This window comes from Argopecten irradians, chromosome 11 (genome assembly GCF_041381155.1).
Source record: "Argopecten irradians isolate NY chromosome 11, Ai_NY, whole genome shotgun sequence".
Taxonomy (NCBI): Eukaryota; Metazoa; Mollusca; class Bivalvia; order Pectinida; family Pectinidae; genus Argopecten; species Argopecten irradians.
The window spans coordinates 37,893,833-37,921,737 of NC_091144.1; the positions used below are offsets into that span (position 1 = coordinate 37,893,833).

The 27,905-nt window shown below is 33.9% G+C and overlaps 2 protein-coding genes across 6 annotated transcripts; one reads left to right on the forward strand and one right to left on the reverse strand.

The window, feature by feature from the left end:
• LOC138335488 (uncharacterized) lies at positions 1 to 18,809 on the forward strand. Of its 5 annotated transcripts, XM_069284594.1 has the most exons (5): positions 1 to 1,615; positions 1,985 to 2,054; positions 12,525 to 12,571; positions 16,512 to 16,570; positions 17,424 to 18,809. In XM_069284594.1, the coding sequence occupies exons 1-5, from the start codon at positions 1,607 to 1,609 to the stop codon at positions 18,340 to 18,342; spliced, it is 1,104 nt and encodes a 367-aa protein (XP_069140695.1). In that variant the 5' UTR covers positions 1 to 1,606; the 3' UTR covers positions 18,343 to 18,809. The 5 variants fall into 5 exon arrangements, with proteins under 5 accessions (XP_069140695.1, XP_069140697.1, XP_069140698.1 ...); XM_069284596.1 differs by lacking the exon at positions 16,512 to 16,570; XM_069284597.1 differs by lacking the exons at positions 1,985 to 2,054; positions 12,525 to 12,571 and having other exon boundaries at positions 606 to 1,615.
• Positions 6,082 to 26,901, reverse strand: LOC138335486 (protein FAM184A-like). The gene is made up of 17 exons (XM_069284592.1): positions 26,750 to 26,901; positions 24,105 to 24,977; positions 23,032 to 23,152; positions 21,758 to 21,939; positions 21,116 to 21,322; positions 20,619 to 20,741; positions 19,179 to 19,340; positions 15,419 to 15,540; positions 13,944 to 14,094; positions 12,981 to 13,193; positions 12,438 to 12,591; positions 11,137 to 11,264; positions 10,417 to 10,601; positions 9,753 to 9,899; positions 8,663 to 8,780; positions 7,866 to 7,970; positions 6,082 to 6,802 (listed from the first exon to the last, which is right to left on the reverse strand). Exons 1-17 carry the CDS (start codon positions 26,888 to 26,890, stop codon positions 6,629 to 6,631), a joined length of 3,306 nt encoding a protein of 1,101 aa, XP_069140693.1. The 5' UTR covers positions 26,891 to 26,901; the 3' UTR covers positions 6,082 to 6,628.
• Between the last annotated feature and the right edge of the window lie 1,004 nt (positions 26,902 to 27,905).

Sequence of the window (27,905 nt, forward strand, 5' to 3'; positions counted from 1 at the left end):
TTGGTTACTCTTACGAGATAAATTCTTTTGGAAAAACGACAGTTTTTTCGTTATCCCTTAACATTACATTATACCTTCTTGAGAAACTTAAAAAATAAACACCTTTTCAATAGTTTCCCTCTATTTCAAGAGAGAAAAAAACAGTGATTTAAATATCGTTGCCGTAATGACACACTTCAGGAGACTGCGATACTTTATCCATGTCTACAGGGGAAAAAATACTGAGAAAGCTCACTGCAAGTAACATTTTATCAAGTAAAAATGACCAAATAAGCGAATGATAATGAATTTTGTGATTTTCTTCATGCATTCTATATATGAAATTTAGGTATCTAAAATGTACCGCAATGGTAGAATGACACATACAAGCAAGAGTACAGCTAAAGAATTCCATAGAAACTGAAAAATGGATGAGGTTCGTAGTATGAAGAAGGTAAGGATGTTTCATTAGTCACCACTACCAGCTAGTGAGTATTAATGAGCGGTAGGTCAAATTGATATGATATTGATACGTAATAAAATAGTATCGCTCAGATCTCTGAAAATTCTACAAACAAGTGGACTTTTGTATTACATAAATAGCAAAATGAGGTAGATTCCGTCCATCACATTTTGATGTAAATCAGAATCTGGTTAAACTTAGTGGGACAGAAAGGATGATAATTAGAATTGGTAAATCAGGCAGCAGTAACAGCAGCTGTATTAAGGTATGTCAATATAATTCAGAAAATTCCTAGCATACGGTAGGTATAGTCTAGTAGTAAAAAGTATATTTTTTATTAAACAAAGGAGATGATTCACTAGAAGAAAAATAAAAACCAAAACATGTAACAATTTATGTAAAATATTTAATTTCAATACTTGCAATTGTTGTGATAACATAGAAGTCTCTCTGAAAATCCACACATACCAGCATGTATGCCATAATCTCTTTCTAATTCGTAATTAATTGATAAAAATTAGTTTCAAGAAAGATATGTAAAAATCGTTATCACTTTGAAATTTCTATGTATGTGATATGCACCACATATTCAGTATTTGCATATTAGAGTTATCTCCATTGTGGGTAGGTAGGTATCCATTGTGACGTCATAATTGTGTGAACGTAACAAACTCGCGACATTTCTCTAAAATGCATGACGTTTCGCTTGTAAACGCACTACGTAACAATCAATACCTACCAGCAAGGGCAGATAACTCTGTGACATGCACCACATATAGGTTTCTCGTCCTAATCATTCACATTGAAGGTCTAGTCACAACAATCTTAATAATATAGCAATACACCGTTCCAGATACTCAAAACATTCATTGATAAAATGTACAGGATCTAGCCCCGATTTCTCGAAGCAAAACAAAAAGCAACTGAATTCATTACGTTTGTTATTCAATTTTACCTCAATCCTATTACTTGTTTTGACTAAAATTCGTATCTAGAAACCGGGGCCTTGTCAAAATTGTTTTGGATATTGTATTTATTTGTTTTTCCACCTCGTGTATCAGTAAGGAAAATATTTTTTTTTCTTGCAGAAAATTTAGTAAACCTGGAGAAAAATGACCTATATTCAGTTTCTGCAGGAAAATTGTTGTTCTCCGAGATGGTAGAATGCTTGATGTACGTAAGTTATGATCAGGGCATAGTTTCACGAAAATACTTTAAAGATACTCCACCGCCGATAAAGCATAAACAATATTCATCATTTGAATAATAATTGGTGTTTAATCGTGAATATATATATGTCTAATTAACACAAAAATAATATAAAATAATTTATTTTGCTTGTGGCGCAATGGCAATCAGTACTTCATTCCATATAGGATATAGTGCAAGGAATTTTTTTCGGATGGAATTAAATATTTTTCATATTTTTGTTAAAGTAAAATAAGAAGCTCATTTTTTTCAATGGTGGTAATGGTGTAAAGGAAGTAATTTTTATGACTGAAGAAAACATTATACTAATATGTCTGCTCTTAATTTTGATAGAGAAAAAACACTGTTTGGCAGCGGTGGAGCAACTTTAAGGAATCTTTCACTACAGGAAAGCATTATACAGGTACCTTAACTTAATATTTTAAACTTAAGAATTTTTTAAATGCTTTCCTATGGATAATTCTAAGTTAAGGAACGTTGATGAAACTGGGCTCAGGCCACTTATATAATTACATATGTAGTATCACATCATATATACACAGTAACAAGATCATTTAGATTTGATTCGACCATTCAGAGTCCAGCTAACAAAATTTTATCGTAGAAATAAGGAATGTGTACAAATAACAAAATAATTTATCAAAACAATGAATATTTTACAGATCATTCATCAATAGAAAAAATAATATATGTCATTTAATATATCACAGATAAGCACAAAGTTAGCACTAAAATAGACTACCATTAAGGTACCACAATGTTCAGTGAGGCACAGACATAGATATATACAGACCTATCACCAAAGTATAAGTAGGGAAATAAAATGTTTCAGAGATCACAGACGGGCTAACCTTGGAAATATATAATCAAATCATATATGACATATATTCTCATCCCTAAACCTGGCAATCACAATTATGACATTAAAAAATCAATAGACATGATAAAAGGTTTTGCCAAAATATTCTATTCCCTTCAGCAGTTTTCATTTTTTTGCATGGCTAAAGCAACATGAGCCCTTACTATTAGTAAAAATAAGATGGAATGTCGCAGTTGGGGTTTACCTTTAATTTTAAAATGTTGCATCTGGTGGCTACATAAGCTTTAAAAGTACGAGATCCATCACATTTGATGTGTGGTAAATAAATTAGAAATAATCTTTGATAAGGACTCATGTTACATCATAGGACGGACACTAACATCAACACAAACATCCCCATGGATGGGTCAAAATGAACCCTATTAAACCTCCAGTTCACAATACTAGGTGTTGTTAACGCTTGTGAAAAGGTACTCAAATTCGACTCCTCCCTCCACATTCACAAAATAGAGGATTTTACATTAGATACATTTATATATATAATTAAATGTTATGGAAATTATTACATATGTTCAATAATTCAGTACCCTATGTTATGTAGTAGCTGTGAATCTTAATTTAGAAAAAGAAGTGGCATTGCAAAACGTATTTAACAATTTAAAAAAAAAATCACATTAGAGGTACAGAACAACAAGTGTAAGATTCTGTTCATCACATAACATTACATCTACTGAGCCACAAGTGTAAGATTCTATTTATCGCATAACTTAGTATGTAACTATGGAAATATTGACAAAACCTTTTAATAGTTTGTTTCTAAAAAAAGTACAAAATCCAGCTTGGATCCTACGTTTCTGCTACGAGACAAACATGGAATGTAATATATTAACATGTTGATTATGACATCATAATCTGTGACATCACAATAGTGTTTACAAAAATATTATTTATTTGGCTCATGTCTATGCCATGGCTATATGACATACATAGCTAAAAGGTCAAGTTATGTGGTAAAATAATGTTCAGTTACCAATTTGATAGTTATACTCATGATAAAATGATTCCACTTACAATTTTTGTCCAATTATATTTACAATAAATAAATAAACTACATATAATACTGTTTGCCTCTAAATACACACAGAATACAAAAAAGATAACAAAATCACAGTATCACAGAATATTCAGATATCAAGCGACGCCTGGTGTAAATTTAAATCCATTATTCAACTTCTGATGAGCGGCCACTGATATCTTTAAATCACTACATTTTTTAACAACTGGCTCAACCATCATGTCATCACTGCGACATCTGAGTCAACATCCTCATGTCATCACTGTGACATCTGAAGCAACATCCTCATGTCATCACTGTGACATCTGAGGCAACATCCTCATGTCATCACTGTGACATCTGAGGCAACATCCTCATGTCATCACTGTGACATCTGAGGCAACATCCTCATGTCATCACTGCGACATCTGAGGCAACATCCTCATGTCATCACTGTGACATCTGAGGTAATGTCCTCATGTCATCACTGTGACATCTGAGGCAATGAACTCATGTCATCACTGTGACATCTGAGGCAACATCCTCATGTCATCACTGTGACATCTGAGGCAACATCCTCATGTCATCACTGTGACATCTGAGGCAACATCCTCATGTCATCACTGTGACATCTGAGGCAACATCCTCATGTCATCACTGTGACATCTGAGGCAATGTCCTCATGTCATCACTGTGACATCTGAGGCAATGTCCTCATGTCATCACTGTGACATCTGAGGCAACATCCTCATGTCATCACTGTGACATCTGAGGCAACATCCTCATGTCATCACTGTGACATCTGAGGCAACATCCTCATGTCATCACTGTGACATCTGAGGCAACATCCTCATGTCATCACTGTGACATCTGAGGCAAATCCTCATGTCATCACTGTGACATCTGAGGAATGCCTCATGTCATCACTGGACATCTGAGGCAAGTCCTCATGTCATCACTGTGACATCTGAGGCAAATCCTCATGTCATCACTGCGACATCTGAGGCAACGTCCTCATGTCATCACTGCGACATCTGAGGTAATGTCCTCATGTCATCACTGCGACATCTGAGGCAACATCCTCATGTCATCACTGCGACATCTGAGGCAACATCCTCATGTCATCACTGTGACATCTGAGGCAACATCCTCATGTCATCACTGCGACATCTGAGGCAACATCCTCATGTCATCACTGCGACATCTGAGGCAATGAACTCATGTCATCACTGTGACATCTGAGGCAATGAACTCATGTCATCACTGCGACATCTGAGGCAATGAACTCATGTCATCACTGCGACATCTGAGGCAATGTCCTCATGTCATCACTGCGACATCTGAGGCAATGTCCTCATGTCATCACTGTGACATCTGAGGCAACATCCTCATGTCATCACTGTGACATCTGAGGCAACATCCTCATGTCATCACTGTGACATCTGAGGCAACATCCTCATGTCATCACTGTGACATCTGAGGCAACATCCTCATGTCATCACGGACATCTGAGCGACATCTGAGGCAACATCCTCATGTCATCACTGCGACATCTGAGGCAACATCCTCATGTCATCACTGTGACATCTGAGGCAACATCCTCATGTCATCACTGTGACATCTGAGGCAACATCCTCATGTCATCACTGCGACATCACTGGCAACATCCTCATGTCATCACTGTGACATCTGAGGCAACATCCTCATGTCATCACTGGACATCTGAGGCAACATCCTCATTCATCACTGGACATCTGAGGCAAACATCCTCATGTCATCACTGCGACATCTGAGGCAACATCCCATGTCATCACTGTGACATCTGAGGCAACATCCTCATGTCATCACTGCGACATCTGAGGCAATGTCCTCATGTCATCACTGCGACATCTGAGGCAACATCCTCATGTCATCACTGCGACATCTGAGGCAACATCCTCATGTCATCACTGCGACATCTGAGGCAATGTCCTCATGTCATCACTGTGACATCTGAGGCAACATCCTCATGTCATCACTGCGACATCTGAGGCAACATCCTCATGTCATCACTGCGACATCTGAGGCAACATCCTCATGTCATCACTGCGACATCTGAGGCAACATCCTCATGTCATCACTGTGACATCTGAGGCAACATCCTCATGTCATCACTGGACATGAATCCCTGTACAATCTGAGGCATGCACTCACATCGACTCTGAGGCACATCATGTCACACTCTGCGACATCTGAGGCAATGACCTCATGTCATCACTGTGACATCTGAGGCAACATCCTCATGTCATCACTGTGACATCTGAGGCAACATCCTCATGTCATCACTGTGACATCTGAGGCAACATCCTCATGTCATCACTGCGACATCTGAGGCAATGTCCTCATGTCATCACTGTGACATCTGAGGCAATGACCTCATGTCATCACTGTGACAACTGAGGCAACATCCTCATGTCATCACAGCGACATCTGAGGCAATGACCTCATGTCATCACTGTGACAACTGAGGCAACATCCTCATGTCATCACTGTGACATCTGAGGCTCTGAGGCAACGTCCTCCTGTCATCACTGCGACACCTGAGGCAACATCCTCGATGTTTGTTTATTTACCTAGCATGATAATATTTGAGGCACTGGCTGAGAATTCTAAATTCAGTTTGGTAAACAAAATAAAAAAAATCCCCAGAAGGAGAAATTCTAAAGAACCAACGTCCTGCTAGAAATGCATGTGTGTTGTGGTTCATCTTTTAGGCCTACATTTAATAACTATGTTCACATGTATCAACATTGTTACTTGTCATGTATTAAGGGAAGACAACTCTTTCTTCTCATTGATTCGAGGATAATGCAAACATATAAAAATCTCAGGAAATGGCAGATTGGGAGATTCAGTAGACAGCAGGGTTTTTAAATGATTGAACACTTCTAGCTCATTCAATAAGCCCATAAGTCACACTCGCTAACAACTTTACATTGACCCCTTTCCTAATGATACTATTTTATCCACAGACTCTGATGCAGTAACTAGCACAGCTAAAGTCTACTACATTGGTATAAATTGTCTGGTTAATATAAACTAAAGCAAGGCCATTGGCAGTGGACTATCTGACAAACTTCTTGGTGAAGGCAGGAGTCGGTCCAAGTGGTTTAGACGGATTTAGATTGGCGTTGTGTATCGGAGAGTTTGGAATCGGTTCCAAACGATTTAGACTTGGTGCACTAGTCGTGTGTTTGGATGGGTAGTTACCACCACCTCTCTCTCCTCTCTTTTGTTTCTGTAAATCAGAATTGGGCAATGATAAGGATGTTATTCATTTATAAATATTACTTTAGAAAAAAATATATAAAATTCAAAAAAAACATAAAAATATTGTTAATTGGCCTTTAATTTAGATTTTTATTAATATTAATGGACAATGATAAAGATGTTATTCTTTTAATGATTTTATGAAGTTCTAAAAAAATATAAAATTAATCAATTAAAAAATATTGTGTTATGGCTTTAATTTTGATTTTAATCAATATTAATGGACAATGATAAACAATTATTAAGATGTCATTCTTTTCTTAATTCTTTTTGAAAAAAAAAAATAATAAAAATTAAAAAATACAAAAATATTGTGTAATGGCCTTTAATTTTGATTTTAATCAATATCAATTGACAATAAGTAAGATGTCATTCTTTTATTAAATCTATTTAGAAAAATAAAATAAAAAAATATATCAAAATATTTTGCAATGTTCTTCACAGTGAAATATGTAAATTGTTGAATTTTTTTAACATTTTTATTTTAATTGATATTAATGAACAATGATAAAGATGTCATTCTTTTATTGATTTTATTTAGAAAAAAAAGATAAGATTAAAAGAAATTAAATCATTGTGTAATGGTCTCTTTTAAAGTTTTAATTTTAATCAATATTAATGGAGAATAATAAAAATGTTCTCGTTTCAGCAGGAACCATATACATGTACCAGTTAATTTTAATGACCAGAAAGTTGTTTTAAGTATTGATAAACAATAGAATAGTTTTCATTTTGCATACGTGCAGGAATGTTTAAAGACTATGCAAAGTTTTGAAGATGCAAAATTGAGATTTTGTTTTGTAAATATATTTCATCAAATTAAATCTGAAAAAGGTACAGATCTGCATTCTATACACGAGTGCACACTTTATCCGCAAAAATATAGTAAACAAATTGTTTTAATTCTTTATTTCTTTCACAAGGATTGCAAACAGCCCTTTGGCCCACTGGTACTCCATGCTCGAAAAATAAATGATTAATTAAATAAAAAGTAATTTAAATCAATTCAGGACACTAGCTAGTAGACTTACCTTTTGTAGTGGGTTAAGGACCCCAACTTTCGGGTCAGTGTTGAAGACTTTGTTAAAGTTTGTTTCTCTGTTGACGAGCTCCATCTGGTAATACTGTTTCTCTTCCTAAAAACGACATCACAAACAAATCTTAATAATATTGTTTCAATTTCATTCTAAAAATCATTTTCAAGTCCATGTCAGCGTAAATTATTTTTTCCTATTTTGTCATTTTTAATTTTTTTTTTCTTCACAAATACTTTTTTTTTTCTTCTTTTTAAATCTTTACAAACTGTTACGCTTTATATATTTTTATTTATGTATATGTGTTACATGTATTCCGGTATGTGTTCATGTATATCTGATGACTGTAATACATTGTTTGAAAAATAATAAATTAAGATATACCATTAGATATATATATGAACAAACTAACTAGTTCAAATTTATGCTTACAGGAACTTCAAAAGACAATATCAAGTTTGTGTCAAATTATCTTTTCCCCAAAATCTAATTTTTACAGGATAAAATTTGTAACTGAAACTGAAAAGCCAGTTATTTTCATTATTTAAAATTTTCGACAAACACAAACATGTAATTTTCACCAATAAAAATTTCTCAATCAAGCTTCAAGAGTATACTTCAGTTTTAAACATCACATATTATTTCCCGGATTTAATTTTTGTGATCACAAAAGTGTACTGTGAAAGCATGAAAATATTATCCTAATGAAAATTACAGACTTTACAGTATCTTGAAAAATTTCATGTATTAATTAGACACGATAATTAATTAGACACAATAATTAAATAACATACAATCAGTGTTTTCATCCTCATTTCCCTTTCCTTGATGGCGTCCCTCAACTGCGCGATGGCCTCTAGATCCTCAGGTCGAGATTCTCTGTTATGGTACTTTTCTTCTGCCTCTTGCAGCCTACACAACCAAACAGTATAATTGATTCTTTATCAAATATTATTGCACTTTGATGTTTTCTTGCTCTAAAAAGTATTTCTGGGCCCAGCACCATAAAACTTTCTCAGACAGATTTTTTACTCAAGCCTATGTAAAATCCTATACTTGAGTAAAACATCTGTCTGAGAATAATTTTATGGTGCCAGGCTCTGTACTCTTAACTTACTAAATTAAATGCACTGTATCAGCTTAGGAAATTTCTGGCATGAAGAAACTTTCTCCCATAATCACATGATTTTCTTTTACCTCATACGGGTAGAAAACAAGTTATTTATCAATCCCATGGATGATTTAAGCTTATCAGCACTCGGCAAGCCAGAGAAAACTTTTCTTTTTGAAAGAGATATTTCAATGTACTTCATTGTAATATATTATTTTTCTATTTGTTTCTGGCTTTCTGATTGGCCTATTCATTTTTTTCATTCCACAATGAAAAAAAAAATCCAAGAATGGGGCGGAAACCCGACGTTATCGTGCCATCACAATAGAAACATTGACGTTATGTAATGATTTGGAAAAAATAATCCCTTGGAAAAAATTAATGGAATCGTAAGTGTAAACGTATTTCATTTTATAAAGTAGCCTGGAAAATTAATTATAAGCATTGAAGTCACTATTTCTTAATTTCATCGGGTTATGAAATAAATTTTTTTTGCAAACAAAATTTCTTTCATACCACGATGAAATTAAGAAATAGTGACTTCAATGCTTAAATGTATTTAGTTAGTAATTGTTATTCCCTTAATCTTTAAAGTTTAACTCATTCAACCCTGAAGACACATTAAGGCTCTTCCAAATCAAAGACTAGACCAGTCCATTATGATATTTCAGGGATGAACGAGTTAAATTTACGTGTATATTTAACTTCTGAAGAAGGAAAAATCAAGATTCTGCCAATGATAACAAGATGTCTACCTGTATGTGAATACTCACATTATTTGAAGCTCTGAGATTTTATCCTTCAGTAATTCCTGAGCCTCGGTGAAGTCAGCCATTAGCGTTTCGGCCTCCCTCTGTTGATCAGCCTTGATGCATTCAATCTCATGCTGAAATTTCTGCACCAACACTTCCTCTCGTTTTCTATACAAGAAAATTATTATTTTTCTTAAGATTGATTTATTGTTTGAGTTTCTAGAATAAACTTTATACATGTAAATATTTATAGTGTTCATTATTGTACTGAAAGCCAATTTTACTTTTTGAATATCATAGCATACTATTAATTTTGAATTTATTAATTAAAGCAAACTGTAGGTTTCTATATCAAACAATATTTGCAATTATTTATTTACCATAAAACAACATAAAAATGTAGTCTAACACACATATTATATAATCAATTTATGTATATATATAAACTAAATGTTTAATTTGATATCCTAACTAATTCATTCATTCTAAAGTGTCCATTTTTCAATTTTGATACTTTGACGGAATTAAATCATACTGCAGACATTTTTTTTTCCAATATTTGGTGCATGGTAACTAAACCTCATAACATGCAGATATATGGAATATATAAAAAAAAAATTTCAATTCTAAGTTAATTTGATGAACGTCAAGGGAGGTAACCCCTATTATCCTAATTGACACTTACTTTAGTTGGAGATTTGCGTCACTTCTAATTTTCAGGATTTCATTCCCTTTGACATCAATCTCCCTCGTTAATTTACTGATGTCCGTTTTAAGGCCTCTTACATCATCCTTGAGATTTTTAATATGTAGTTCACGACCTGTAACCTCATCCTTCAGTTCATCCACTTGCATGGCGTGATCTTTGTCCTATTATTCAGGTATTATAGAAGCAAACATAAATATATGGTGAGTATATATATAATGATACCATATTTTTAATGATACTATACTTACCATTATATATATATCTAAAAACAATCTAATAACAATCAATAATCAACATCTATTATATTTTTCACATCATTTATACATTTCATTAATTACTTTTGTTTATTTCAAATATGTATTTTAGACAAAATCTGTTTGTAATGTGATAAATATTTTCATTTCAAATATTTTTTGCCAAAAATTTGAACTTATACTCACATTATGTTAACACAAGATAATCAATCACCTAACTTATGATGTGGATACAAGATTACTATTTATATTTTCATTTCAAATATTTTTTGCCAAAAATTTGAACTTATGTTCACATTATGTTAACACAAGATTACTATTTCACCCCTTCAGAAATATTTAAACTTTTCCAATTCTTTATTTGGAAGAGTTTATCATGAATTTTTAGGGGTGATTGTGTTCACAAAATAAATAAAACATGATTGTAAACTATATATCCTACTTTCTGTTTTGAGATTTCCACGGCTCTGTCTAGTTCCATTCTCGCTGCGTCTAACTGATAACTGTGCCCTCTCTTTAATTCCTCCATCTCATCACCATGACGCTGATAGATCAACTCCTTCATTTTTTCTATAAATAGACAATAGAATTAATGGCAGTTCTCTTCACTAGTTCAATAACACAGATTCTAATCTACTGTTCCGTTATGTCACAATCATTAAAGTGAACAGTCGGGCAAGGATGGCTAAAGTCGGTAAAAATGGTGTGAATGTATCCAGTATAATTTCTTATGAAATGGAAAAATAAAAATCTCTCGTCAAAATCTGTCTGCGTACGAAGAAATTAATTTAAAGTATGGGAATTCTAAAACGTCCTCCCGGCACACTATGTCCGTGGTTACATTTCCACACAGCCTCGCTTTCAATGCTTTCAACTTTTCTTTACTTTAATGGTCAGAACTGGGAAACTAAGTAGAACTTGACAGTCGTATTAATATGTGAGAACTTTTGGAAGGTCAATGAACGCATTTAGACTGGTTTTCTTTGCCCGACTATTCACTTTAATGACAAAAAATCAAAAAGGTTACGTGATATCATGTGACATCAGATAATCATTGTTTCAGTAGACAAAAATGTCGCAGCCAACTAGATTTGACTATCCTAGCAAAATATAATATGAAATTGAAAGTTTTGCCTAAAGGATTGCATCCAAATCATTAAACTCTCATAATAAATTTCATATTTCATAGCTACTCAATTTCATGTAAAAATCTATTTATCATGATCAAATATTTAGACAAGCCACTTGCCTAAATGCTTATGGCATTTTAAATTATTTAAGTCTTATTAATGGACAAATTTCATAAAAATATTCATTGCCTTGTGATGCTCCACCGCTGACAAATGGTATTTTTTCACTATCAAAAACAGCAGCAGACGATTTAGTATTTTTCTTCAGTTACGAAAGTAACTTACTTTACACCATTACCACCGTTGAAAAGTTTGAGCTTCTAATTTAACTTCAAGTTAAAAATATAAAAAATAATTTATTGCATCCCGAAAAAATTCCGTGGCACTATATCCTATATGGAATGAATACTGATTGCGCATGACCCAAAGGCAAAATAAATTATTTTATATTATTTTTTGTGTTAATTAGACTTATGTATACACGTTTAAACACTAATTATTGTTTAAATGATGAATATCATTTATGCTCTGTCGGCGGTGGAGCATCTTTAATATAAGACAGTCTCACTGAATCAAGATAGTTAAAAAAAGATGGAGAATATATGATATTTACCCATTTCTTTTTGGTTAGCCTGTTTTGCCTCCTGCAGACTGGCAAGTCGTGATTTTTCTGCCTCTGATTTTAAACTTTCTATTGTAGCTTTGTGGGCGGTCATACTCCTCTGCATATCATCCATGTGTTCTGACGTAAGTCTACTTTCTAATTCCTATAAAAAGGGAAACTGTATAGTCAATTTAGATCTCAAATTAAATTGTTGACAAAATAATAAACAGAAACTTAGTCAAAGGTTGTATATTATGAATACTTCTAGGCATTTGAAAATGTTGAAAAGGAGCTAGAATCCAGAGACACTTGCCTTGACACATATATTTATAAGGATAAATTTTCTTTATTTCACAATTTTTTGCTAAATTAATCCAGCTTTGTCAGTTGACCAACCAAATAGAGATTTCCTTATCTACTTGACAGAGAAACATTTACAAAATGCAATTATATTATACTATAAACTCCCCTATAGACTCATTTGGACTCTTCTGATTCAAAGACGGGAGTAGCTCATTATGAACTTTTAGGGGTGACAAAGTTAATCTTTACCTTTGCCTCACTGTCCTTTTGTTCTGCTAATTTCCTGATTTTTTCCAGTTGCATTTCTTCCATGGCTGCTATCTGCTTGGCGTACTCATTTCCTGCCTCGACAAGCTTCTGCTCTAATCTCTTTCTCTCTTCTTCCATTTCTCTCCTCAGTCTCTCCATTTCTTGTGCATTTGAACCATCTTTGTCCTCCAGACTCTGTTTGAGTTTGTCCAGCTAAGGCAGAAAGAACACCAAAATTATTCATTGGGCTTGAAATTCTTTAGTTGGTTTCAAAAAATATGGCATAACTATATATACACTCAGTAAGGCACACATATCATGCAGCGGTTTCAAGATACCAAAATATTGTGGTGAAGTACAATTGATGAATCCCATCGTCCAGTGATTAGGCTACCATAATTGAGGCATTATCTTTTAAGTTATTTTTTAATGTCATAATCACTTGAAGGTGGCATGATTAATTCATGGTAAATTGTTCTTTACCCATGTCATTTTTGGATCTTGAAACTCCTGTATTGCTTTATTAGGGCAATTAACAAATGAACCAAAGGTGTAAGGCTAGTGGTACATGTGGAACATCAGTAAAGGGTTGGTTGATCATAAATGTTAGGTGAAAAAATCACTCATTCGCCACAGTCCAATGTTAGTGTTTAGGGATATAGGTTGTGTTTTTTTTTATGAAATTAACATTTAGTTTTTGCTTCTTTAGACTTGCAAAGGAAACCTTTTATCTCATTTAATAAAATATTTGACTTGCAAAGGAAATATTTTGAACTCATTTTATAAAATTTCATATAAAATTATGAACATGCTTGTTTTACTTGCAAAGCAAGTCTTTTAATTTCAATTTCATTTCATAAAATCTCATAATTATGAACAACCACTTCCGCAAATCCTATGTATAATTTTAGAATAAGGCACGTGTCTTGTAGACTTTGACCAGATCTAGGGTCTCTAGTGTACCTGATTGTGTAGTTCCTGGACTTTGTTCTCCCAACCTCTCCTCGCTGCTCCAACTTCTTCATCCTTGAGACGCGACAATTGTTGAAGAGCAGCTTTCTTTTCCTCGTCTTTCTGCTGGGTCAGGTCAAGTTTCAGTCTGGCACACTCCTTCCTATTAACAGGAAATGTAGAGTAAAATTAGCATATCAACTTTCAGTTTTGATTTCTCTTAATTGTTGATCAAAAGCTTTCATTTTCTCTGTATAGTCCTAAGGTCGCAGTGGCCAAATGGTTAAGATGTCATGACATATTACCAATAGCCCTCCACCTCTGGGTTGCAAGTTGGAGGAGGCTTTCCACCACTAACAAACCTGGCATGTCCATAAATGATTGACCCTGGCTGTTAATCGGATGTTAAACTAATAAAACCAAATGAAGTCCAACATTTGTACAGATTAGATAATCAACAGTCTAAATTTGCAGCACTTCCTATACAGTATTTGACCCAATAAGCGCCCAGGGCACTTAAAAAATTTGAAGCAAATAAGGGGATGCTTAATAGAAACAAATTTGGACAAGCCTTTCATGAAATCATTCTACATGTAAGCCATAAATCAATATGCAAAAGAAATAAGTAAGGAAACCATCAAAGTTTTCCTATTTGCAGTCTGTATCAAATTCAAAGTAAGTGAAATTAAGCCTAAAAAAGGGGGATGGGTGCTTTTAGGGATGTGAGCGCCTATTGGGTCGAGTATGTGGTAACAATGTATACAATTAAGCAATCAAATTCTAATTAACAGGAAAAACATTGACACAGATCATATCAACTTTCATCATGTTAAACCTTCCACTTAGTTGTTGAAATGATAAACTTTATTTTTTCTCTAACGTCCTTTAGATGAGATAACTAACAGACAGTCTAAAATTGCTATACTTCATATATGTTAACAATATTAAGTTATCAAATTCCTATTAACAGGAAAAGTACATTTATATGACCATATCAACTTTCAGCTTTGATTTTTTTCTCTCTCTAAAGTGCTACATATTACATGACTAACAAATCCTTTTAATCACATGATGCAAACATAAGCATTTAAAATCTGTACAATTATATATTTATGTAGAAAACCTAAATGAATTTAATTGCTGCAATTTTTAGGCATTTTAGATGATTATCAGCATTTACCATCTTCTAATGCTTCCATTAATAGATTTTCATCAGAATTTAATAGAAAATTCATTGAATGATGTAAGTTTTACAAGAAACCAGATACATTAAATTGTACATTACTCAAAATAACAGAATGAACTTGTAATGAAAAGTCTGGTATATTTAATTTCATTTCTCCAATCCAACTCTTAAAAGATATGAACAAAAGATTTTTATTTTATTTATTGATTGATTTTTGTTTGTTTGTTTCATTTTTTTTTTTTTTTTTTTTGATAAATTGACCAATCCTCTGGCCACTAATTACTACCTGTATGACCCTTACCTGAGATTGTCTGACCACTTGGACTCGAGATCTTTGGCCAATTGGTCAAGTTTTCTTTTCAATTCTTGTTGTGCCTCTTCAAGTTTCCTCTCGTGCAATTTCTTCAGTTTATCAAGCTCAGCCTGAATTTATAAAAGACAAACTAACTTAAAGGATAAATCAAACAACACATTTTGTTCTTTTTTTCTATTTTTTTTTTAATATATACAATGTTTGGTTTGTTTTATCAGGCTTTCCTTGTGTGCATCCAATGTAAATTGACATGTAAATATCTTGCTCACAATAATACTGTAGCAGTAATATTTGAGCATCTTACAAGTTATCACTGATTCAGATCCCCTTAATAGTCTACCAACGACCTTTTATCTCAACATCTCTACTTTTAGAAAATGAACAACAAATAGACAATTAGATGCAAGTATCAGCATAAAACTATTCAACATTTTCACACATTTATGAATATAACTTGACAGATATATAACACATGTTTAATGATATGTAAAGTACTCGCAGTACTTTCAGTACTTGAATATGAGATCTAAAGTGGATGGTCCTCAACAACAGGAAGTGTATTAAGTTCTTTTTATTTGTAAACATGAGCCTCTTATAAGTAGTCACAATACCAGCTATTCCAGACTGAAACTGAAATAAATTACTTTGTTTACTGCGTCATATTCATTTGTTGACGAGAGGATAGAGGTATATGTATGTATTATACATTTTACATAACGTTTTACAACGGACATAAAAAAAAATTCCAGAACAGTTGTGATACGTCAACTTCAAAGCTGTAGTCAAAATGAATTACACTTGGTCAGTGGGTTCTTGTGGTCATTCCTTGACCACAACTGACCACCAGCTACAGAGCCTGCTGGACACATCCGCCACCATGGCGATGTCATATGACTCCTGCACAGTGACGACACTTGCTTTCTCGATAATTTTCTGTATTTGTGGGATTGTAACAAACGTTGTGAACATTCTGGCGTTTACGTGTAATTCTGTTTACGACGATAAAGCGCCGTTCCTTCTCACAATTGTAATCCTGGATTTATCGTTGCTGGTTATAAGCCTTCCGTATTTCATTCTCCAGACGGCAGGATATGCCATTCCCGTGGACACCTCTGGGCTAGGTCTCTACCTTAGTATCAGGTGATGTGACAACACTTTATTGATATCAAATTTACTACCTAAAGTCATTAAAATATGTTTTAATATACCCATTAAAATATCAATTAAGATTTTCTATAAAGTAGCAAAAATCTAAATTCATCACAAAGTAAGTTAAAAACTACTCACATAAATTTACATATTAATATATATGTATTAGAATAAATGTCATCAGATTTTTTTATAATAAAAAATAATGAAAGATTATGCATTATCATTGTTTTTCCGTTTTTTGTTTAAATTAAGTTTATAACTACAATTATGTATATCAGTTACCCCTAAAGCTGTTATTGATTATTAACTCTTAATTTCAAAAAGAAACAAAATGTCTATGTGTATAATTTTGCTTGATTTTATTTTCTTTCAATTTAAAAGTTTTATCATTTAATATTTAACTTCAAAGATTTGAATAAATTTATATACTAACAAACATTTCTGAATAAAATAAATAACACCCGTCGGAATTTTAATAAAATCACATATGTCAAATCTTGCAATATATTTTTTAACAAAATAATTTTTAAATAAATTGTTTTTGAGAAAATGAAATATGTATGCATAATAATTGACGAGAAAATTGCTATTAAATATGAACTTAACAAGCAAACAGATATTAAATCCAGAAATTGTGTCTCATGTTGAACGACATATTTGTGGTAGATAATGTAAGTGGTAATAATGACGCTTCCAAACTGGATCTGTATAATTTTATCACAACAATGAAGCAATGTGGGTTGTGTCATAATTTGAGAAACATATCACGAAACATCATCAAATACTGTATGGAGGTAACTGGTAAATTTTCTCATTCATGAACTTTTTTCTCTCTCTCTAGGTACGCACTTAGCTTTGTCCTGATTTGTGCATCTTCCTGGATGCTGGTTGCCATGGTTTCAAAGAAGATCCTATCAACTCAGGTTGAGGATGACACTGAAATCAAGCCTCTGGGTGAATCTGATCAGAATGTTGATAGTACGGAACAAAAACGACATTCTAATTTCTCGTCAGTCATTCTAATCGTCACTATTCTGATTGCTGCAATATTGCTCCATGGTGTCAAATTTTTTGAGTATCAAACGTCCTCCGAGTCCGACACTCCATGGTTGATGAAGAAACGACTAAACGGTTTTGAGTATGAACTTTATACTGTCATTACAAACATAGCTGTGACCATGATTGCTCCATACATGTTTCTCTTGATTTCAACTGCTCATTACATTGCAGAGGTCGTGAGGATCATAATGCGAAAGAAAAGTGAAAGAGAACCGAATCGGAATATTTGGTTACTGTTTCTGCTCGGACTCCTCCATCTTGTTTGTTATGGACCATCACTCTATCAGCAAATGTTTTTGTTGTTTACAAAAATGGCTACATCAGCCAATATTTGCTTAGACAATTTCAACAGTGCTCTCATTATACTGAATGCATCAGTCAAAATTGTCCTGTTCAAACTTTTCACAAACCATTTCAATCGGTACCAACTTCCGCTGAGCAATTTGTCAGGTTTTCTCGCCAAAAGAAATCTGAGCTTAAAGAGAGGTGATGTTGTTCGAAATTTTAATTACTCGTTCAGCAACCCGAGTTATGAACAAGATAAAGAGCAACGCAACCCAAGTTATGAACAAGATAGAGAACAACACAACCCGAGTTATGAGCAAGACAGAGAGCAACACAACCCGAGTTATGAACAAGACAGAGAGCAACACAACCCGAGTTATGAGCAAGACAGAGAGCAACAAACTTCAGATCTCTGATTGCATACATGATGAACAATTACATTGTATGTATATATATACATGTCTTGGCTAATATTATGAATTGCTTGTAGTATAATGTCTATAAATATATTTTGAAAACTCAATTTCTCAGACTCTCAGTATATTTCAAGTATCAGCAACATGGACCAATAAACAGATTTGGGTGCTATATACGTCTTATTTTAAATTTAGAAATAAATATGTGAATAGTTAAATGATCCTTCATTTTGCAATTTCTAACAGCCCTGGGTACTTATAAGGTACAATACGGTAAATATATTTTACTCATGACAATTATCTTCTAATATAATTATACAAATATAAAAAAAGTTTGCTTAGAGCATCATTTTTTTAATCAGTCTACTTTTTCTTAATGTATATGGAAATTCAGAAATCCAAATAATGTGTCAACCATCAACCATGTTACCATAAGTTTTAAATTCAATAAAATATTGTTTCTATCATGTCATTTTTTGTGCTTTCTTTTGCTCAAATGTTTTGCTTTTTTGTTCCCCCATCACCCAAACCTAACCCCCACCTCCAACCCACCTCCCCATGAATCTGTTTAAAAGAATTTATCGTATTCGACCCAATAAGCGCCCATGTCCCTATAAGTGCCCTTCCCCTTTCTGAGCCCCTGCAATTTCAAAAACCAAAACTACACAAAACTGTACAGATTCACAATTATTTGGTCTTGTTAGCACCTTTTCATATTTTTCAATTTTCTAAACGCCCTGGGCGCTTATTGGGTCGAATACGGTAGGTCAATTTTGAAAATAAAATTCTTTGCTGCTTTAGCATGCTAATAAGTGAGCTGATGGCCATGGGTTTACCTTATAATTGGCAGCGTTGTTTTTGTGAGTTTTGATTTCCTCACGAGCCTTCTCCAGATCTGACTGAAGTCGAGTGGACGCCTCCTTAAGACTGTTGATTTTAGAGGATGCGGTACCCAGACCAGATTCGCTGTCCTTCAGGATCTTCTCAAGTCTTCGTACCTATAGGTACACAAATCAGAAACGATATTGATGGGAATCATTCATGCACCATGTGATATCAGTGAACAATTACGCTGGACTAGTATCTCCTGAGGTGATGTATTATGTAACCAATTGTAATCTTCCCGCTGAAATGACTTTAGCGAAGGATTATCATCGTTAAGCGTCACTCCATCCTCAATAGAAACAATAGTCCCGCCCAAACATTATTAGGTGTCACATGGTACGTGAATTATTCCAATTAACAGTAACACTGATTAATTTAAAGCAGAATTTCAAACCAGACCTCACAAATCTATAACTCGATTTGAACTCTCACAACCCTAGACAGAAAAGTTTTCTAAGAACAAAAGAGCTATACAAATTTACTGATCAGAATTTACATGATTTTAGAAGCAGAAGACAGCAACTTTATTTGGTTTATGGCCATAAACTTAAAGGGGAATAACTCCAATTATATTTTCTGATTGAAAATTTATTGTAAGCTGACGACAACATAAAAAAAGTCTCAATGTATATTCCTTCATTTTTGATTACCAGGTCTACATGAATAAACATTTTGATAGAAAAGACAATACATTATAAAGAAACAGTCTGTTATAACGAACCTCCGGGGATCAACAAAATCACTTTGTTATGAGCATAGTTCATTATACAGATACCAGTATTACAGACATTTTTTAGCCTCAGGGAACCATTACGGGGAATGAAAATTGCTAGGCTCATGCTACCCATTCGCATTTTTGATACTAACGAATCGATCATGCTAATTGCTAAAATAAATTCATCCTAATTCGATAAATATGCTAAAAGTTTTTCCTCACACACTCGATATCCAATCACGGGGACACAAGCTTCAAACATATTTTTTTTCAGTCACATTACTTTCATTGCAAGTCTAAAACAGTTGATAAATTTATCAGTTACTGAACCATATATATTTTAATGTTGCAGGGATGTAAATTAACAATACGCATGACGTGTACTTTTCCCTTGATGCATAAAAAACATTATTTGATGCTCCTTAGTAATTTAATGTTTTTCATTATGGAATGCTGTGATTGCACAATTTGCTAAATGAAATTCGTATTTGCTAAAGACAAAACAATAACTTTCGCAACTTTTGCTAAGCAAACTGGAAAGTTAGTGCGAGCCCAGAATTGCTACATTGAAGTTATGAAGTTATTGTTAGTGTGATCATCATAGCAATGTCTTAGCAATTATCGCATTGTAAAATGTATAGATGTACAGTAACTTATTGTTACTATGGTTACCAACCTCTTCCTCTGACGTGGCCAGCTTGTTTGTTAGACCAATGTTGAGTTGGTTGTACTCGGCGATCATGGCGTCTTTCTCCTGCTTCACTTTATTGACATCTTCTTCGTGTTGTTTTACCATTTTCTGTAAGAATAAGGACGCTATTTTAAAAATATGTTTTCAAATACATAAACTGCATGTTCTTAGTGAAATTCTGTACCTAATTAGGCCCAAAAAATGTGTCTGTTTAGGGTTACATTGGCCAAAAGTAGGGTCCGTAGGTCGGGGATTTTTTTTTTTTTAGTGTCTTTCACTCTAAAGTAATGGCCGGAACCGGAGTCTGAGATCAAAATCCTGACTTTCATTTTTTTCATAGAAAAGTGGAAAAAGTTAAAAGTCAGGGGTAAAAAATTAGGGTTGGTCGGATGACCCTAAACAGACATATTTTTTTGTTTGGCTCTATTATAAGTAAGCACAAATCTGATTGCAAAGACATACAAATCCTTGTTAATTCTTACCTGTTTGGTTTCATATAAAAGTGTGTCTGCCTTTTCCTGTTGTGCTTTCAGTACATCCTGGTGTGTTTTATTGAGATTTTGTTTCTCGATGGCGTGCTTGTCTGCTAGTTCTTTTTCTCTGATGGCCATTTTGTCCCTTAAACTCTGTAAGTCTCGTTCGTATCTGGCCATTAATGTCTGTTTCTCAAGTGAGAGATCTTCCAACGACTACAAGAAAAAAAATACAAATTATCAAATGATTTAGAATTGATACAGAAAAAAATGAAAGTTATAGAGCAACTTGTCTATAAAGATCATCCAAGGGACAAAATTAGGAAAGTAGTCTGTATTGACATGTGGTCTTTATACACAGGTCAAATTGTATTTTGAATGGCCACTTGGGACCCGAATAAGGTGGTCTTATCAATCAAGCAGATGGTCTTTATACAAAGTTGGTCACTAAGGCAGGTTTGACTGTAATTCCTATATAAGAAATAAGACAGGACAGGATGGGACGGAATGTGATGCGACAGACATGAGTAACACTGCATGCCTTAAACTCGGACAATAAAATCAATCAGAATTTGGCATATGACATATAATTTTTCTTTTTTTTTCCTTGTGGGGGAGGGGGGCAGTGTAGTAATCATCCCCATAACTAACCTTCTGCAGTGACAGCAGCTGAGAGTTCTGTTCTTTTGTTAGAGAGTTTTTCTCTGACTCTACGTTCTTCCATTGTGCTTCTAACCATGACAGCTTATCCTTGAGTTTCTGGATTTCTACGTTCTGTTCCTGTATGGTTGACTGCTGCTGTAGTTTGGTCGCTTCCAACTCACCAATTACACCTAGAAATTATACCATTTAATTCATCAGATGCGTGATCAGTGCTATATATTAAATTAGATAATGGACATTCACAGGTCATATAGTTTTCTACCACCATTCACTGATTGGTCACCGGTTTTAGCCGGGAGAGATTTATCTGTCAACTCCTAGAGAATGACAGCTCTGGTAAAACAATTGACGTCATGTGGTTTAAACTTGGTGTGCATTGTTGATGATGTCATCAATATTGATGTGCGATCGACGGAACCATGTTCATGTCACGATGAAAATGCTTCTTTTAAAGCTATTTTCTTTTTCTTTTATATATGGGAGAAAAACAATCATTCCCTACCTGTGAGGGTGTGACAACAAAATTACAAACATCGGGGAATTCCTGAATATCTAACCCTCGGCAAGCCTGGGATAGGATGTTCATGAATTACCCCTAGAATTATGGTTGTCACATCCTCTAGGTAGGAAAACATTCTATTAATCTCCCTTTGTCGCCTGCTTTTCATGTACAAATGTGAATGTATACCCATTAAATTTGACCAACTATCTCTAATTCAAACAATGATAATTTTGCTGTGGTTTTATTCAAATTGTCTAAAATATTAAAACAACCACCTTTCAAATTAATGTTACTTTATGTAACATTAGTGTTGGGAATCGTTTGTAAAATCGATGCTCGGTTTTAGACAACCAATTAATTATCAATTTTAAAATTGGACACCATTTACAGAAAGCTCCTACATTTATACATAATTTAATTAGCCTTTTAATTTCCATGAATACAACCGTATGAATTGAAGTTTTTTCTTCTTCTTTATTTCAAATTTGAATTATTGTATATCTAACATGTCTAAGGCACTTTGAAATGTGGTTGTGCATATATATTACATAATTAAGTTTCAGAACAGTGTAAAATTAAAATAACCACAAGTTATCTCCCATCTAAATAATTGATTATTACCTTTAATCGATAGTCTTTAGAAAAATCATAATCGATCGATCATCCATTAAAATAAGAATCGGTCCAACACTATGTAATATGATGTACTTTTACTCTAATTTATACTGCAAACAAAAATTCACAATTGATAAACATTCACCTGACTTGGCACGAAGGTCCTCAGCTTGCTCCCTGCAGCGCTCCTTGTATGTTGTTAATTCTGATTCAATTTCCTTTAATCGTGTTAAAGCACTTGATGCTTCATTTTTGGCGTCATCTAACTGTAATTCAAAAGTGAAAGTCAAAATATATTAATTTTTATTTCTTATCGTAACTCTGACAATCACTCCCTTATGATTTTACAATGAACTGTTTTATAAGCCTTAAATTTGAATATTAAGAAGAAATAGGAAGCACCTTAAAGAGTAAATAATTTAGAATCAAGCAAAATGCTTTAAATTTAATTTCTTGTTAAGAAATGAAACTAATTCAAATCAAATTAAACAGTAATATTTTGACAATAAAAAAATAAAAGGGGGTGTTGGGGTGTTATCGACTGCAACAGTCTGTGACGTTAATTTTTTTCTCTGCTGGTCATTTGGACTTGTAAACCCCAAAGTTTTACTAGTCCGACTATTAATTACTAGTCCAAATCAAATATACAGCCATTTTGCTTCAGCACTTCAGTCATGATCAGTTTACAATTTTGACCCAAATTACAGTCTGTATGCATTCCTGAAAGCAAATTTTCATAAATTGGTGAATCCAGACTGAAAAAACCTCATACGACATAATGCACTCAAAATGTGTTGAAAAATGCAATTGACCACCACTCTTGTAAATATAATATCTACAGAATTTAATCTGGTTGGGAGCCACTATTCCAGTCAGCCTAGTTCATTACAATTACATATGTAGCTCTAGTCCAGCAGTAAAATTACTAGTTGTGGGCATCAGACTAGTGCTTAAAGTCGCAGACTGCTGCAAGTTCATTCAAATCAAATAGAGGGACCCCAATTATTTGAAAAGGATCTCACTTAAGGAACACCCTGTGTAAACTCTGATGTTTATATAGATGCTGGTAGTAACTCCTATAGATTTGAACTCTCTGGTTGTTTAGTACCTAAGGTAGAAGGTTAGTAGAAGAAATCAAGGTAAAATTAGTAGAAGACAAGAAATATGAACCACTCAAGTTCCTGTCAACCATGACTTATTCAATGAAAAAATATTTACCATTTTTTGTAGGCCACCAGAATTGTACTCTTTGTCTTGAAGAGCCATTTTTAGTTTCTCCAATTCTGATTTTGTATTCTCCACCTCTTCCTCGCTTAGGGACAATTTGTTGACTAGATTTTCAATTTGCTTTTTTAATTCTCTCTCTTGCAGAGCAAAGTCTTTCTTCATTTTTTCACGCTCCTCTATGAGTTCCTTACTGGAATTTTCATGCAAAGAAAGCTGTGACTGTTTCAAAGCAGCCAGTTCTTTTTCATAAAATGCTTGAGCTTTTGCAAGCTTAGCCTCATATTCTTCTGCACTTTTTGCTTTTTCCACATTCAAATTGTCTAACTGTGTCTTTAAATCTTCAATCTGATCCTTGAATTTGTCTTCAATTTTTGCACACTCATTTAACCAGTCTGTGTTTTGTGAACGATGAAATGTCCGCAGTTGGTCCATTTCTGCTTCATGAGCTTTTTTCATGTCTGATAACGCTTGTTCTTTTTCGGAATCAACATTTTTCTTCCATTCTTCAAACTGTTCCAACTGGTTGTCGAAACGTTTCTTGGCAGTTAAAACTTCTTGTGATATTGTGAGGAGTTTCTGAGAATGTTCCATTTTCACCTGACATTCTCGTTCCTCGGCATGCTGTTTGAAAGTTTCAAACCTTTGCAAAGCGTCTTTTTTATACCTTTCGTGGTTAGCTATGGTGGTCTCCAGGGAGGAGATCTTTTGCCTATAGTCATTCTCCTCGTCGAGTTTCTTTTTGAACACACTGATCTTATCTTTAGTCTCTGACAGAAGTTTCTGCATCTCCTCCTCATGCTGTTCTTTGAGGTTGTGTATGACAGCGTCATGCTCGTCATTTTTTGTGTTGAGTGCATATATAACCTGTAAAGTATTAAAAAAAAGTCAATATTAATATTCAAAACATTTTGCGTAAGCATAAACAGTTTTATATACATGAATTCAATTATGGACAATCTGACAGAATTTGTACTTAAAAGCTGTTCTGAAAATTCATTAAAGTTAACTAAGAATGCATGATGAGTTTTTGTCTGTACTATGAAATTGGATTGGGTCGATCGTCGGTGACAAGACACAGAGCTTTTTCTCACTGCTTTAGGAATGGGGCCCCTGGCTTTGAATTTGGGAAAATGTGCGACAAAACAAAAGATTTGGGGAAAATGATAAAATATGAAATAATGCATAAAAAATAAGATTTTTCATTTCTAGTGTAGTTCTGTACTTTTCTGAAGCCAATTTACAAATATTTAAAGCGTTAACCATCATGTCATGCAGCTAATTATAATAAGTTAATGCAATATTTTTGAATAGTTTTCAAGAAATTTTGATTTTGGGAAATTTAAAGAGACAATTAATTCACTCAGGCAAATTCTTTTACATAATCAAGAAGCAAAATATAGCATAAATGTATTGTTCAACATTTCTTATCAAACATGTAACGTAAAACTTTGACAAATTCCATGACATTGTTAAGTATTTTAATTAATATCGTTGAAATATCAAATCATTGATCAATACGATTAAGCAGGTACAATATTGACTCTGTACCCATACTCCAGCCAACGTCACGCACGTTAAACAAATGAACTACATAACCACTGAGAAGGTGATAAAATGATTTTTAGGCAAGACAATTCACCTAATAAGGTAAACAGTCTACTGTCAGAGCGATTTGAGCAGTTCTAGCCGAAGTTGCATTACTTAACGAGCAAGGGACAGGGTTCGGCATACAAGAAGTTCGACCACAGTGTGTAATGGCGGACAGCGAGCAAGTTTGAACATTTCACACACATGTCACCACTATGGGCTTTTCAGGCATATCACAGTAAAACTGTACCTGCTTAATCGTATTGATCAACGATTTGTAATTACAACGGTATCAATCAAAATACTAAACAATGATGTGGAATTTGTCAATATTTTATGTTATATGTTTCATAAGAAATGTAGAACAATACATTTATGCCATATTTTGCTAACAAAGGTTAATACGGGGGTTTCGAGATCCCAAAACGACGTGAGTAAAGTACTATTTACCGTCGATTAGTCCCACGTACCTTCCGGTGATTATGACGTCATTTGACGTGAGTTTCATGACGTCATAATCACTGGAAGGTACGTGGGACTAATCAACGGTAAATTGTACTTTACCATCGTCGTTTTGGGATCTCGAAACTCCCGTATTACAGTAATGGTATAGTGTGTTTTTATCCATTTGGAGTCCCTAATGTTACATGTGTACATGTAATAATAAAAACTGGACAACAATCACCCATTCTACTAAACTGTTTGGAAAATGTGTTGAGCTGAATATGCAACACTTCTAATGAAACTGAAAGTTCTGTTGGAAGATAAGCTTAGGCCTACACAAGAATGTCAAGATGCATGGGCAGTGCACTGTGGCCAGTGTTGGTGAACAGAGGTATCGATTCTATAGGTAAATGATATTGTACATGTGAACATATGAATTTAAATAGGCCTATACTAAAACCAACGGGAACAGCTGAGTTTCAGCTACACATACTATACCTACTGCTACAACACACAACCTAGTGTCGAACTGACCAAAACGTAAACATCGAGGCACGTTGCCAAATAAACCCCAAAACAACACATTATTTGAATAAATTAGTGACCTTTGTAAGCTGTGCGATTTTCTTTGACATCTTAAGATGCATATCCTGCGAGACTTCCATGTCTTTTTGTGGATCTGTCGGTAAAGTGCCGTATTTTCCATTTTGATAGTAGTTAAAAGACATTTTGGCACTAGCCGCCATGTTGGATTTTTTGGAACTACTTTCTTATGGAGAAAATAGTCCATACATTATATGGATATTGATATTTTAAAAAATATTTGAAATTAATAAAAATAGCCCAATCGTCAACAAAATTTTGTTTTTATTCCCTAGTTTAACTATTCATTTTATCTAGTTCTTTTTTTACATTCTTTCTACATTCGTTTAAATATCCCTACACCTCCGTAGTCACAATATTAGTTTATTCGTTGCTATGGAAGAATTTCCGAAGAACATTACCGGAATGCCTCGGGTTCATTCTTATCATTGAAGGTATTTTTAGTAGATGATGTAGAGCGGTTCGAATCCCAGTCAGGGCAGGACAGGTATTATATTTTATTTCTTTTATTTCCAAACTATGTTTGATACTGAATTAAATTTATTTTCTATTGAGTACATGACAAAAACAAAAACAAAAAACGAGAAGGAAAAACAAAAAAGTCTTTGATCAATGTGGCAACGAGACTGAAACCTCACCAGAAGAAATCCTTGTAATTAAGGCTGGAAATATCTCATGCAATGTAAATTTACAAAGAAAAAAACTGTTAAGTCAGCCGTATTGATCTTATATATACAAATTGTACGTCAAAGTCATGGTTTCACGGACGTGTAAGCAATTAATACAAATGATGTGTTGGTTCCCCTTACCCCTTTTTATTTGCTTCAATACTGACGAATGTATAGCTTCCACATAATTCCCCATCCAACACACTAAATTCTTATGTGGATGATCTGTAAAGTATGACATCCTTTCATTTTTTTGCCTTTCTCCATTACTGACGAATTGATTCCCTATCCCAATCACAGGCGTCTGCATCTGGTTTTGGAAAAATAAAATATCCCATCCCTACTATATGTTCATGTAGTAGGAATAGGTGTTCATATTTTTATCAAACCAGAAGCAGACGCATGTGATCCCAATAGGACATCCAAATTCTTATGTTATTGTAATCTCTTGCGGGTAGGTATCCATTATTAATTACGTTATTATTTTGTG

What these genes read in the sequence shown, in the direction of transcription:
- LOC138335486 (XM_069284592.1), bottom strand. Translation starts at nt 26,890, where the DNA reads ATGGCGGCTAGTGCCAAAATGTCTTTTAACTACTATCAAAATGGAAAA. An exon ending in CTGGTGGCCTACAAAAAATG is followed by an intron (nt 23,153 to 24,104) that starts GTAAATATTTTT and finishes TTTGAATTACAG; the next exon opens with TTAGATGACGCCAAAAATGA. An exon ending in TCCTTAACCCACTACAAAAG is followed by an intron (nt 6,803 to 7,865) that starts GTAAGTCTACTA and finishes TCTGATTTACAG; the next exon opens with AAACAAAAGAGAGGAGAGAG.
- LOC138335488 (XM_069284593.1), top strand. Translation starts at nt 16,218, where the DNA reads ATGAATTACACTTGGTCAGTGGGTTCTTGTGGTCATTCCTTGACCACA. An exon ending in GGTCTCTACCTTAGTATCAG is followed by an intron (nt 16,571 to 17,423) that starts GTGATGTGACAA and finishes CTCTCTCTCTAG; the next exon opens with GTACGCACTTAGCTTTGTCC.